Below are 15,374 nucleotides of genomic sequence, written 5' to 3'. Positions count from 1 at the left end.
CCGAGATGTGAGATGTCACATTCGTTGCAGAAACAACTACAACTTCATTTGCACAAGCCATTGGATTCAATACTTAAGTATAATGTGTTATTTAATCAAATCCATGTTATAAATGAGTTTATGGAAGCTCTTATGAAAAATCAATGTTAATTGAAAGACTAAAATGTAAAAGTTTTAAAACACAGGTATGGTGTTGCAACCATGAGGGAACCATGTTGTGACATTCAAGGCAACAGCTCGACATTACGACTTCAACAACAGATGTCACTGTTGGATCTGGTGCCCTAAGTGTAGTGTTTTCGTCAATATAAACTTGTAACTTTTTCAAATAGATTGGTTAATAAAATAAATTCATTAATTAAATTAATATACTTTGGATAAACTTCCCTCAAATGGTTTTTGCACGCAACGCAAAATGGAAGCAAATGTTGCTCACTGGTTGTCTAATTTTTAACTAATACTAAGCGGTATTACGTGGTCGAATCGTGATACGAAAAGACAACTTGCATTAGTAAATGAACCTAAACATGTCTTTAGTCTAATTAGAAATGAACAAACCAATTGAAAGACTAATATGTCGTCTATCAAGTCTAATTGGGGACATGCCTTGTCTTGGGCATTAGAGCGGATGACTCCCAAAAGATAGAGACATAGATGTGATTGACTGGACAGACAGTACATCACACATGACCCAAGCATAATAGATCCTGAATCTATTTATGGATTTATTCACTTATGATGTTCATAGTGTGGCATACCTAAATCTTCAGTGGATGACATATTATGTGTGACTCATACACTTTGATAAGTAAAAGCCTAAGTTTGAATATATAAGGAACCGAAAGCTGGTATGTTAGGTGTACAACTTCTGCAGTATTGTCACACATGGTTTCCTCTAAACCTAAAAATTTAAAACAATTAGTGGTTAAATTTAAAGAAACCATAAGTTGGCCGCTTCTACTGGAAAATCTGGAGAAAATAGTAATCGATTTAGGACTTGGTTGAAATCCAATGCTGGTTCAATTGGATTAGAACCAACAATTTCCTTAGTGGGAGACAAAATGATTATGGATGAATGGTTGTTATATGGTGGAATATTGCACTTGAAGGGCTGTATATAGTTTGGAAATGACTTTCTGAGGAGGATTCAACTCTATTCTATTTCATTTTCTTATTTTCATTCATCTTCTTCCTAGGTAGCTACTAGATGAGATGGTTACGGAAAGCTCTACATGGGGAGATGGTCATAAGGTTCCAGTAGAAAAGTAGAGAATCCAACAAGCTGGTGAGGTACTAAGACCTTTAGAGTTTTTAAGTTTAAGATATAAAGATAAGGATTTTCAGAACCATTTTAAGGGTTTTGCATGTTTCTAGAAAACTAATTTTTTTCGTTGAAAATGTTGAGTTTAATTTATGGTCTTGGTTGTAATGCTTAGAAGCTGGAAGAATGAGAGCTCTGGCATTCGAAAAACCTAATTTGACAAGATGAGGAAGCATAAGGTGAGTTTTTATACCCCATTCCTGGAATATTGGATGAATGGCATGAATGTGGATTGAGTTACAGTGATGCATGTAGTGTGTTCCATGTTAATATGTTTGTGATTATATGTATGTGTTATTTGTTATAATTGTGGAACACAGTGGGACATATCAAAGGGTTAGATGAAGTTAGGTATGGGAAAAAAGGGGTGATTCTGTTAGATACTGTCATCCGGTGTTGCTGTGTGCACCCATGATGTGTGAAGCTCTAGGCCTTGTGAAGGGGACACTGTGATGTTCAAGCATCAAAGTATAGGACGGTGAATGGAGAAATAGGGAAAAAGAAAAATGGAATTTCGTTATGGTTTCGCCATTCAGGATTACTAGGAGAAAACCATCATGTGCAAAGCTCCAAGCCTTGCGAATGGGATACTTCGGTGTTTGAGCATTAATGTGGATATATGATAAGACGATATTGATGGTTATTAGGTTCTATAGAGCAACACTATGACAAGGGTCAGTAGGCTTTATGGGGTGACACTACTACGGTGGTAAGGTCTTTCTAGATGAGACCTCCAAAAGGTTAAAGGTGTAAGACCATAGCTAGGCTATGACATCTAAGATAGTCTATCGAAACAGTAAACATGGGATAGTCCACTAGGATAGTAAACATGAGATATAAACACAGGGATTATGAGGTGTAAGATCATAGCTCGACTATTGCAACTAACATAGTCCATTTGGACATTAAACATGGAACCTGCCAAGTAAGACCATAGCTCAGCTATGGCATCTTATGGAGTCTACCAGGACACTAAACACGGGATAGTCTATCGAGACAGTAAACACGGGTGGTCAATTAGAACAACAATAATGGGAACTTTTGTAAACAAGGAAAATGGGTTAAAAGGAAAAAGTATGGGCATGCAATAGTTAGCCAGCGGGTCAAAGGAATCCGCCAATGAATGGAAAACATAATAAAAGTGGGAAAAGATTGCTAGAATAGTAGTTGTGAAAGCCAGTATAGAATATGAGTGGTGACCTAGCAAGAAATAGTCACGGGAGTGGGTGCACTAGTGGTGCCTAGAGTGCAAGCAAACAAAATATGGTTTAACCGAGGATGTTAGATAAGGATTTGCATTAAGAATCTCCAAAGTGTGCTCAAGGAACCCTGAATGCTAGTGGTTGATTGTAAGTAAGTCAATTAGCCCACAAGGAAATGAGGGGTTAGTTAGAACCCAATAATAGAGAGAGTTACCAAAAAAGGAAACATCAAGAGACAAATATGTTTGGCAAGACTATTCCTCTTTAAAGGAAAACTAGTGTGGAAGTATCATTCAAATGGCTAGATCCGTAGGGAACTCGCATGCCTAATCATCCAAATCAATGGATCTTTTATAAGGTTGTAATAGGGCTAAGCTTAAGGTAGAGATAAAGAGAAGTGAATTCTTAGGTTCAGTTATCTTAATCCTAACTTTGCCTTGGATCTTTTCAAGGTACATTCTTCATACTAATGGTTTCTTCACCCCTCCAAACTTAATTTTGAAGCATATGCCCAATATTTCTCAATACTTTGAGTATTTATTTTGCTCTTTTTGCTTGACATTTGAATAGAGCTTTTTTTTTTAACATACGAAGAACATGTACATCTTATCGAATTTTTCCTCTATCTTTGCACACCAAGATAAGTATAGTTAAGATAGGTGCAAAAATAAGATAAAACTTAAAAGGATGGTAGCATGGCTTATAATGTAGGTAAATAAAAATAAAATAGGCTTTAAGGCTCAAATTAAGATTTCAAGGGTCAAATACATATGGTAGGCTCGAAAGGCTCAAACAATCCAAAGAAAATGTGCCTAAATCATGTTTAGATTCTTATGCCTCCTAGGATTTTGCCTAAAAAAATTTACTAACTCAATTCTAAGGACTTAAACCTTCATGCATGTCTATTTCAAAAGAAGTTCAATTTTCATTAAAAAGGCCACATGAGACCTAAGAACATACAGACATTCCATAACTTAGGATAACATAAAAAACTCAAATAAAATCAGAAATCATACTTGCATTTGAGCTAACTTATGAACAAAAATTTTCTCTAAACATTATTTTATTTCAGCATTATTCATGTGAAAGCATTAAAACCTACTTAAGAGAAAAAATTTTAAATTCATGCTAATATTTCCTTACCCCCTTTTAAAAAGATGCAATGTCCTCATTGTGAAAACAAGGTAATGAATGAAAACTAAACATCAGTTAAGGTGTTAAGAAAGAAAGGTGAGTCATGAAGGCTGCTTAAGTACCAAGTCTTTCTCAACAATCCATCTTAGACATGTTCATCCACATTACCACATCAGTTCACTTTTTTCTAATGAAAAGAGATTGAGCTTATTTTATTCATGCTTGTAATATCTTATTTATTATGCGATCAAATTATTAACTATGAAAGAAATATAAATGCCTAAAAATAAATAAATGCTAAGAAAAAGAAATTTCCCCTGTTTTTATTCGTGTCATCCTCCATGTCTTTTTCTTTTTCCCTTTTTTGTTGCACTTGATCCCACAATCTCCTTTTTCCATGTCTCAAAGATATGATTTGGGAACTCAGGAACAAAAGTGTTAGAGATATTCTTAAAAGTATTTTATACAGAATCATCTCTAAGTTTTGCATATCACCAGTAAACTTGTTGTTGTTTGTGTATGAATTTCCACATATCCATCATAATTGAAAATTCTGGTTTCTTCATAGTGTTTGAAGAAACTGGCATTAGAATTGTCAACTCAGGATTAAAACTTGTCTCCAATGGTTCAGTAGCACTTGGGTCCACCCTCGGCTCAAGGCTGTTTGTGTCCTTTTCAATTTCTGCTTGTTCTGTGGCATTTGTTGAGTCAGTTTCTGGTTCAGACTTAGTTGATGGCTCATCATATTTTGGTTCATTCAATTCATTTGGCTCCACTTGGTTCAATAGTTCAACGTTCTCCACTATCCTTTCAAGGTCAAGCATTGTTATGCAACCTTGAACATAACAGTCTTTCAAGTTTGCCTTTGATCTTACTTGGGCCCTTAAGCAAAGTGAAGTAATCTATGATAGGAAGTAGGCACTTCCTTCTTCTTTGCACAGTCTTGAGTCTCCTTCAGAATAATTTTCCCAACATTGATAGACCTTTCTATCATAATCACATACAAAAAAAGTATTCGTTCCATCGAGATGGTGGAACTATGTGAGATAGGTATAAAGCTATATCGAATAAAGTAGAACCATACCTTAGCCATTGGATTTAAATATTCCCTTTGATAAGAATGACTACCATACTTTTTTCTAATCCATTGGGATCCCAGATTTGTAACTACATTAAGAACTTGTTGAAGAAAATCATAATTGATATTTGTCATCATGGAAGAGTACTCATCTTCTTCAACATCATGTAAGTTAAACAAATCATTAATGGATTTAAAAGTAAGGGTACCTTCTTCTTAAGAACAAGAACTTTATTAGCATCTGTCATGGTCGAGTTGACATAGAACTCTTGCACTAAATCTTCATCCAGTATTAACCGTGCATCACAGAATTACTCCCAATTTAAAGCATTAATCGTCTTTGGAAGTGAAAATGGCATGATCATATTGTCATTTCTGTCCAAATTGAAACCCTTTTTCTACCATCATGGGTTGCTTCTTAAAGATAGAATCAAATCTTTCCATTGCTTCCTCATCTTGAATCACATTTGGATTATCAGTAGAAGTCTTGAAAGATCTAGTTCTTTTGCGAGACATGGTATTTTTCCCGAAAGATAGGTAGAGTTTTGGCAAAAGGAAGAGAAATTGGCAATGAATGTTGGCTGAAGGTTGTGGTGGTGATGGAATTGCAGTAGCAATAAGAGTGTGGTAGCATCAAAATTATGGCGGTGAAGGCGTTGCTCCGATAAGAAGATTGTGGTGGCAATAGGAGGGTTTTGCAACAAGAAGGGAGATTTTGGGGAGATTCTTCGAGATTTGACGTTAATGGCAAGAAGAAAGAAATAGGTGGCTAGGGTTTGAAGCTAATTGCTTTGAATGGTGTGAGGAATATGATGGTATAGAGGGGTTTATATAGTAGCAAATTAGGGTAAACTTGTAGCAAAAATTTAGCTACACAAGGATGCTTGGGTGGGAAGGTAAGCAAGGAAGGGAAAAATGGTAGCAAAAATAGGGTTTTTAGGGGCTATATGGACAGAAGTGATGCGTAATTTCCTCTTTTTTGCTATTTTTGACCTCAAGCCCAAACTATAATTATTTGTTGTACTAAAAAATTAAACTAAACTAGGAAAATAAAGTAATTAGTACTTGGGCCAAATTGACCATCTTTATTCAATATAAAGACAACTAAAATTGCAAAATTAAAATTAAAATTAAAAAATGTTGGATTACTTAGAAAACTCCTTCTCAAAAAATTACATCAAATTAATATCCCGAGAAAGGTTATAGGGGTCACAAGCGTTCTCGCTTACGTTCCGATCTCCTTAGACAGACTTAATTTAATGTATTAATTCAAGAAGATAATTTCTAAGTATTAACTTTATTAAAAATAAAAGCATAAAAATTAAGGGTTTATTAGATTGAACGAGGTTTCAACTTTCTCAACTTCACCATCCCAATAGTGTTTGAGACATTGACCATTAACCTTAAATGTACCTCCATTGTTGTTGTACAATTCAACGGCTCCATATGCATAAACTTTGTATATGGTATAAGGTCCTTTCCATCAGGATTTTGGCTTTCTTGGAAATAACTTTAGCCTTGAATTAAACAATAAAACTTTCTGACCTTTTTCGGATTCACGAGGTTGTATACGATTCTCATGCCATTTTTTAGACTTTTCTTTATACATTTTGGCATTCTCGTATAAAAATAACCTCAACTCTTCAAGCTCATCCAATTGTAACATCCTTCTCTCACTAACTTGCTTAAGATCCAAATTTAATTATTTCAAAGCCCAGTGAGTTTTATTTTTCAACTCAAGTCGCAAATGAAATGTCGTTTCAAAGACTAACCGATAAGGAGTCATTCCTAAAGGTGTCTTAAAAGCTATTCGATAGGCCCATAGATCATCATCAAGCCTCCGAGACCAATGTTTTATATTAGGTCGCACCACCTTCTCAATGATTCCTCTAATCTCAGAGTTTACCCATTCAAATTGTCTGTTTGACTGTGGATGATAGGCATTGGAAATTTTTTGTTTCACACCGTACTTGTCAAGCAACCACTTAAGTCATTTGTTTACAAAGTGCGATCCTTCATCGGTAATTATAGCTCTAAGAGTCCCAAACCGTGTAAACACATGCTTATGTAGGAATCGCATGACTACCTTAGCTTCATTCGTTGGGTATGCTTTAGTTTCAACCCACTTGGATACGTAGTCGATGGCCACGAAGATATACGAGTTACCATAAGAAGAAGGAAATGGGCTTAGAAAGTTGATGCCCCATATTTCAAATAATTCTACCTCCAAAATGTTTGTCAAAGGCATCTCGTTTCTCCTTGATATGCTTTCGGTCCTCTAGCATCTATCGTAATTTTTCACAACTGTATACGCATCCTTGAACATTGTAGGCCAAAAGAATCTTGCTTATAAGATCTTCGCTGTAATGCTAGAACTACCAAAGTGTCCCCCACTTGGAGATGAATGGCAGTGGTAAGACATCTCATCAATTTCAGTTTCAGCTATGCACTTCTTGATTATGTTATCTGCGTATTGTTTAAACAAAATGGATCCTCCCATAAATAATACCAACTATCATGAAGGAATTTCTTCCTTTGTTGATATGTCATTTCTCGAGAAATTATTCCACATGCTAAATAATTCGCACAATCAGTAAACCAATGTATTTCATGAATTCAGTTTACCTCAAAGATATGCTCATCTGGAAAATTCTCATTGATAAGAACAAGTGAGTAAGTTACCTCATTTTGTTCCAACCTCGACAAATGATCGGCTACTTGATTTTCATCACCTTTTCTTTCTTGGATCTTAAGGTTTAGCATCTTTCTTTATAAGTAAGTATTTAATGGTGGCATGATCAGTAAAAACTATAACTTCGGTACCTATAAGATATGAACGAAACTTGTCAAAAGAAAAAACTATAGCAAAGAGTTCTTTTTCAGTTACCGTGTAATTACGTTATGCTCCTGTCAAAGTTCTATTTGCATAGTAGATAGGGTGAAATACCTTGTTTCTTCTTTGACCCATCACATCTCCAACGACAAAATCTCTTGTGTCACACATCAACTCAAAAGGTGAGTTACAATCAGGTGTAACAATTATTGGGGTTGAGATTAACCGACTTTTTAACTCTTCAAAAGCTTCCAAACATGCTTTGCCAAACTCAAAAATAGTATCTTTCTCTAACAGCTTACACAAAGGCTTAGAAATTTTTGAAAAGTCTTTTATAAACCTTCAGTAAAATCGGCATGGCCTAAGAAACTTCGAACCCTTTTCACACTAACCGGAGGTGGTAATTTTTCAATCACATCCACTTTTGCTTTCTCAACTTCAATTCCTCTTTTGGAAATTTTATGCCCTAAGACAATTCTCTCATTAACCATAAAATGACATTTCTCCCAGTTAAGGACCAGATTTATCTCCTTGCATCTTTTAAGTACCTTAACCAAATTATTTAAAAAAACATCGTAAGTATTACCAAAAATAGAAAAATCATCCATGAAAACCTCAACAAAATTTTCTACCATATTAGTATATATTGATTACTAAAATGTGGCAGGTGCGTTACATAAATCGAAAGGCATTCACCTAAAAGCAAATGTATCGTACAAGCAAGTAAAAGTAGTTTTTTGTTGGTCTTTCGGGGTAACAACTATTTGGTTATATCCCGAATATCCATCTAAAAAATAGTAATATTTGTTACCTGCTAATCGATCTAACATCTAATCCATAAAAGGAAGCGAAAAATGGTCCTTCTAAGTCATTTTGTTCAATTTTCTGTAATCAATATAGATTCTCCATTTCGTCACAGTTCTTGTTGGATTAACTCATTATGTTCATTCTCGACAATCATGATTCTACCTTTTTTTTTGGTACACATTATACCATACTTACTCATGAACTATCTGAGATGGGGTAGATAATTCTCGCATCTAACCATTTGATCACTTCCTTTCAAAATACCACTTCCTTGATAGGGTTGAGTCTCCTTTTCCAATCAATCCTAGCTCTTTCGCCCTCCTATAAAATAATCTTATGCATAAAAAAGGAAGGGCTTATTCCTCGAATATTAGCTATGGTCCAACCGGTTGCCCTTTTAAATTTCTTTAAAATAACAATTAGTTGCTCCTCTTGGTGTTCTGTTAATTATGTTGAAACAATCATAGGCAAAGTAGAACAATTACCTAAATAAACATATTTTAAATGGAAAGGAAGTACCTTAAGTTCAATTTTGGTCGTTCCTTAATTGACAACTTCAGTTGTGTAAATTCCTGAGCTTCCAACTCTAATGGTTAAAATTGAGCTGGTTGAACATAGTCCCTCAGATTGGCTTCCATCAAAGCCATGTTTTCATTACCTTTTTCATCTTTCAATGGCTCAAACCCTAAAGTGTTCTCCAATAGGTCTTCAAAATTGTTATTCCATTCTATAGAAACTAAGGTTTCTAACTCTTCCATCACTAAACATTCATCCACCAGATCAATAAATTTAATCAGTTTGAGAACATTAAACGTTACCTGATCATCTTGAACTCTCATCCTGAGTTCTCCTTTTTCCACGTCTATCAATGTTCTTCCCGTGGCTTGGAAAGGTCTCCCTAGGATGATCGACACTTCCTTATCTGCTTCAAAATCTAAGACAATGAAATCAGTAGGAAAAATGAATTTATCGACTCTTACCAAAATATCATCGATCTTTCCTTCAAGGTATGCTAAAGATCGATCCACCAGTTGAAGTGTCACAGTAGTAGGTCTTACTTCGCCTATTCCCTACAATTTGAAAATAGACTTCGGCATTAAGTTGATGCTCACTCCTAAGCCATACAAAGTTTTACCACAGTAAGATGCTCTAATGTTACAATGTCTCCAACTGGATGCAGTATGGAATCCCATGATGACGGCACCTACGAAGTAATTCTTTGAATCTATCCCATGCCTCATACAAAGATTCATCATCCAATTGTTAAAAATTAGCTATCTCATTTCGCAACTTAGTATTTTTGCTAGGTGGGAAATACTTAACCAAAAATCTTTCTGTTCATTCTTGCCATGTAGATATTTAACATAGTGGCAATAAATTAAGCCATGCTTGTGCTCGATCTCACAATGAGTATGGAAACAACTTCAACCTCAATGTGTCTTCAGTCGCACCGACTATCTTAAACGAATCACTCACCTCCATAAATAATCGAAGGCGAAGGGATGCATCTTTTGTAGGCATTCCACTAAATTGGTCCACCGTTTGGAGTATTTGAAACATTATAGGCTTCAATTCAAATTGGGGTGTCTCGATATTCGGCCTCCTATGTCCCGGATTTAATTTATTGAAGAGTGGCACAACGTACTGTCTCATGGCACGATCCCGATCATCATCAATAAGGATTGGATTGTGCACATGATTGGCTCCATTTCCTTCTCCATCATTTTGATTTCCAAGGTCTATCTCGGCTCTTCATTTAGCTGATCTTTTGCATCTTCTTTATCTAAATGATAGCTCGATCTCAGATTCTACATGTAATAAATAGATAATTCTATATATGCTTATAAACACCTAAAAAATAAATCACAAAAATGATTAGAAGAATAATTTCACAAAAATGATTCATGCAACAATCCCCGGCAACGGCCCTAAAAGCTTGTAACGCTCAGTTTGTGCAAGTGTACACAGTTGTTATCAAGTAATAAGTAAAAGAGTTATCATCTCAACAGAGACTGTGTATGTTATTCAATATATTGCAAAATTAAAGTTAACAATTTGATGATAAAAACACAATATCTTGAGTGATGGGTGATTAACTAAATTAAATTATCTAGATGCAGAATTGATCCTTAATGTAATTTAAACTAAATACAAAGTATGAAATGAAATGTACGAATGAATTTAGCAAAAGCACAAACTTCAACAATCAATAACATGAGTATGCTAGGATAATTGCATCATTCAACTTAGCTTCTTTTTATCATGCTTAACAGTGTATGGAAATTATTCCATGGCAAATCGATCTTTCATGAGTTTGGAAACCAAATTAAGTCCTTTTGGAATCTTTTACTTAGTAAAACATGCATTTTAATGATCATATTAAACTAAGGGTTTCTTAAGATTCATGTGAAGTAACAGGGACGGGTTAGGTTTCAAATATTTTAATCACATAAACCTAAAAACTATACAAGCTAATACAACTCATTAAATTTATTATGAACCTTTAATTTAGTCGAGTGAGGATCTAAATTAAGCATGCACATTTCAATTATTATGTCCACTAGTCATCATTCAGTTAGGATCGCTCAGCTAATTCTAATGCACCCAATCACATGTGAATGAAATGCATACTTGAGTTTAATTGAAAACATGATCGATTGAGGCACAAACACTATACACATGATTTAAACAAAATTTATTAAATAAATGCAATCATCTTAGCTAAACAGAATTAAGCTACCATTTTTTATGGCAAGATAATAAAGCACATTGCAAACATGATTAAAATCAAAATCACAAATTAAAGGAAGTATAAACTCTGTTGAATCAGTAGTCTTGTGAACTCTGATTGAAGATGTTTTCCTCTGATCCTTCTGTTGCTCCTTTGCTAATGGCTCCTCAATGTCTGGAACTTGGATGCATGTATCTAAAACAGGCATAAATCGAATGAAACAGTGGTATAGGCAATCTCAAATCATGAACATAAAGATGATAAACATCCACCCAAATAACTCCAACCCAGAAAAGATTTAGTTCATGGGTGGAAAAGTAAACACCAAATTTAAATCATTCATCAACATTTAAAGAAGTTTGGATCACAGAAATCAGGAACACTAAAGGAAGAACTGCAGGATTTCTCGCCACACTCCAGCTTCTCTTTTATCTTTCGATTGTACGTAAATTCATGTCTGTATTCTGATCTCTGTAGCTGCTACCCTTTCTTTCTCTAAAATTCTCCAATGAAGTTTTTCTCTATGCAGAGAGAGAATTGTTGTCACCAGTTTCTTTCTCACACAAATTCTCCTCTCTCTTTTTATTTTTCACTCTCCTTTTTTTATTAGGTAGATTCTTCCCACCTCAACACACATTTTTCATTCCTCTTTTCAAGTTGGTTTTCCTGGTACACATCCAGCTGGCTGAGAGTGACGTGGATAGAGTGCTGAGTCATCTTTCCAGAATTACCATGGCAATTCTATTGGCAATCAATCTTACCAATTTCCACGGTAATGTTTCACTTCCCTTATGTTCTATCTTCATCTTCTTGCTCTTCCTACACCTGTATTCACACAAAACCACACATTTCCTCCCCAACTGATAAAAGTAACAAATAATGGTCATTATATCACAATCCAAGCTTTGTTATGCAATGTTCTAAAAATATCCTAAAAATGAAAATGTATTCACTTAATTACAACATATTAATTATATTTAGAGGCCTTAAATATAAATTTTTCAAGAGTTATTACACCTTTAAACCTGAATTATTATTTGTCTTTTGAATATGCATGAATGCATGGAATTACCAAGACAATCAGTCACCAAATTTACTACCCAATCGTAATGAGAATATTGTGTACCTCTATTCTCAGCAATCTTCTACTGAAACAAAGGAAAAAATGCTTACAATTGTTGTAAACCTATTTCGCAAATGCAGTGCAGAAAATGGTTCCTAAAAGTAAAATTTTGTAAATATTTCAGCAATTAAAACTATAGTAGATCTCTCTAAATATACTTAGATTATCTCTCTCCTAAACTTTTTTTTATTTTGCAATTATTCAAATTTCAACACAAAATTTCCTAGGGAATTCAAATTGTTATATGATTATATACTTGAAAACCTCAATGGAGCATACACTAGACTGCCACGTATTGTATCATGTCCCAATTAATATAATTCACTTATGAAACAAAAGCTTTTAACTAAAAAGATGGATGGAGCAAACAACAACCTTATTAGCAATTTAGCTTCAAGATTCAGTGGAGTGTCCTTAGAATATGTTCATATATATAATTTTAGACAAACATTTATATTTGATTATTTGAACTCATTTTTCTGGTCAACAATATAATGGAGCAAACAAAATATTACTGACCTACTCAACAGGTTCAAACATTGGAGTATTCATATTATTTTACCATGACAAAATTATACCCTATTACTATGCTGAAATTAAGTTAAGAAGCCCTAAATTTATTCAAAGAATGGTACTATAGCCTAATTGAATTTATATTTCAATAATTCTACTTTTAGAAATCTTGTTTCAACAATTGTCCTATGCTAAACATGCCTAAACAACTATCACCATATTTTCTAAGTTTACAAAGAAGAGTTACTATCCTCATTGAACATCATTGATAACCATATACTCAAATAATTAGGTAGTTGAATGGCAATTGAATGTTATGGTAAAAGAACTGTATGAAAAGTTAATAATGTAGTCTATATGCACAACACAACCCCAAAACTAATGTATCCATTATCCTCAATGCATGAACATGACAAAATAAAATGAATAAAAGCTATATGAATGCATGAAACAGATAAAAAATCAAAATGAATGATCATGAAAATATAAAAATCAAAGCTTATAAGGGAAGGAAATTACTTCACTTGGCTTGTGTGGGTTTCCTTACAACTCTCTTGTAACATTGCGGCCTATCTTGGCCATCATTGTCAGCTTGAACAGATTTATTAGCAGCTTTCTTAAATATTTTTCTCTTAAGCTGGTTGATGGGCACCTCATACTCATCATCATCGGAATCGTCAGTATCTAACTTTGTGATTTCATCAATTACTTGATGAACCACACGTTCCTAGGCAATCATAAAGGCCTTGCATTATGGTGCAGGTGCGGTAGCCTGAGTGGTATCCCTTCCATCATCATCAGATTCAATGTGGACAGATTCTATCCTGGCTTCATCTTACTCTGGGTCTTGGTTGTGCATGGGGCAGTAGTAGGTTCTTTATCTTCTGCTTTAGGATTCAATAGCAGTTCCTTAGGGAAAACAGGAAATGGTGGCATTGGGCGTGAGAAATTCTTTTGTAGGGATTTATGAATGGCAATATCATGTTGGCGGACATATCTGAAAAGCTGGTCATTTCCTCTTCAGCTTTGCCAAAGTCAATGACAAGTATTTTCTGATGCTTTTCTAACACACAAAGCTATTATTTCAAACCTTCTACAACTTCAGTCGTTCACTACTCAAACTCAGTGTAAGAAGTCGAGGGGGCAACAAAAGCAGTCCTAAGGGGAGAAGATGGAAGTGTGCCAGTTTGCCTTGGTATTTCTTTGCCAGCCAATTTCTATGCAATGTGCGTAGTAATAGCCTCTTTGTTAGGAAGGTGGTCTTCATTTTATGACAAGAGAACCTTAACTCTTTGGCAGAGTGCAGTGATCAGTGAGGGGAAATTTAATGTACCAGTATTCTTTTGGGCATTACGATGAATCTCACGAAAGATGATTTTTCCAACATTGATCTTTCAACCCACCATTATGGAGTGGAGAAGTAATAATCGGTCCTTGGAGAATGTAGCATTATATGTAGAAGGAATGAGACGAGTTTTTAAGAAATGGTACCAAATTTTACATTGAGGCTTCAATGAGATTCTGTCAATGGTGTAACAGTCATATCTTGAGAATTACCATTGTGCTCCCTCCACACAAACATTAATGAGAACCTGGGCTGAACGCTCTAAGCACATTGTCTTCACAAAGTCAGCATGTTCATTAGAACCTTCAGAACAATCCATATTGAGCATTGATGGAGTCCTCATTAAATAGACCTGATGCACTACGCACGTATATAAATGCATTGTTAGGAGAGGTAATGTGGGCATAAAACTCTTTCACTACCTTTGGGAGGACATCAACAGGATGGAGGCAGAAGATTCCCTACCCATGCTTTTCGACAACTGATGAAACAACCTCTGTATACCCCAAGAAGGGAGCATTCTGAAAATGGAATCCTTTTTCCATACAGAATGGTCGTTTGGAAATATTTTTATGGTATTTCTCCTCAGCAAGTTTACTAAATAAGGTGCGTGGAGAAGCAGAGTTGAAGTAGAAGCTTTTTGAGAAGCCATTGAAGAGAATATAGACAGAAAAAAAATGAAAAAAAATGAGACTTGATTTAAGTTATGAATGAAACAGAGAATAAAAGCAGAAAACAAAATAGGATGAAAATGTGGAAGAAAACTGAACCGACTAGATTAAAACATCGGGGAGAAGAAATTGTGATGTGTACGATAAAATTGGCCTCAATCATGAGCTAAAAAGGCAAAACAATTAACATTTAAGGGAAAATAAAATGAAAATAGCGCAAATTGGGAGGATTAAAATAATTTGGGCTAATGGCTGCAAGCTGTACTTATTGTGGACCAAAGAAAAACTTGTAACAAGAAGGAAAATTAAATGAGTTTAGTGAATAACAAAATAAAAAATTAAATTAAATGAAGAAAAGTTTAAATGCAGGGGAGAAATTTTAATTATTTCGAAGAGAAATGAAATTTTTGTCACGCATTATAGAAGTTCAAAAATAGTGTTTCAGGCGTTGACCATTGACTTCAAAAGTGGTCCTGTTTTTTCGTCTTTAACATCGACAGCTCCATAAGGGTATATACGCTCGACTTCAAATGGTCCTGTTAAGTTCAATTTTGAGCTTAACTTATTCAATTAAATTATTAAATTGTTGATTAATTTTTGTTTAATTAAGTTATAA

The 15,374-nt window shown here is 34.6% G+C and overlaps 1 protein-coding gene and 1 non-coding gene across 2 annotated transcripts in view; one reads left to right on the top strand and one right to left on the bottom strand.

Annotated features, from left to right (window-relative positions):
- LOC105781485 (glutathione transferase GST 23-like) overlaps positions 1–4,481 on the bottom strand; it is a 28,558-nt gene extending 24,077 nt beyond the window's left edge. Inside the window, exon 1 of the mRNA XM_052627057.1 lies at positions 4,153–4,481. Within this exon, the coding sequence (XP_052483017.1) occupies positions 4,153–4,481 (329 nt within the window). The remainder of the gene's footprint in view (positions 1–4,152) is intronic.
- A 5,080-nt stretch (positions 4,482–9,561) lies between these two features.
- LOC128036497 (small nucleolar RNA R71) lies at positions 9,562–9,668 on the top strand. Its single transcript, XR_008193292.1, has one exon. It is a non-coding gene; the product is annotated as a small nucleolar RNA R71 (small nucleolar RNA).
- Positions 9,669–15,374: the final 5,706 nt, after the last annotated feature.

This window comes from Gossypium raimondii, chromosome 13, assembly GCF_025698545.1.
Source record: "Gossypium raimondii isolate GPD5lz chromosome 13, ASM2569854v1, whole genome shotgun sequence".
NCBI lineage: Eukaryota > Viridiplantae > Streptophyta > Magnoliopsida > Malvales > Malvaceae > Gossypium > Gossypium raimondii.
The sequence above is the reverse complement of the archived record's forward strand: the minus strand, read 5'-3'. Positions and strand labels throughout refer to the sequence as shown.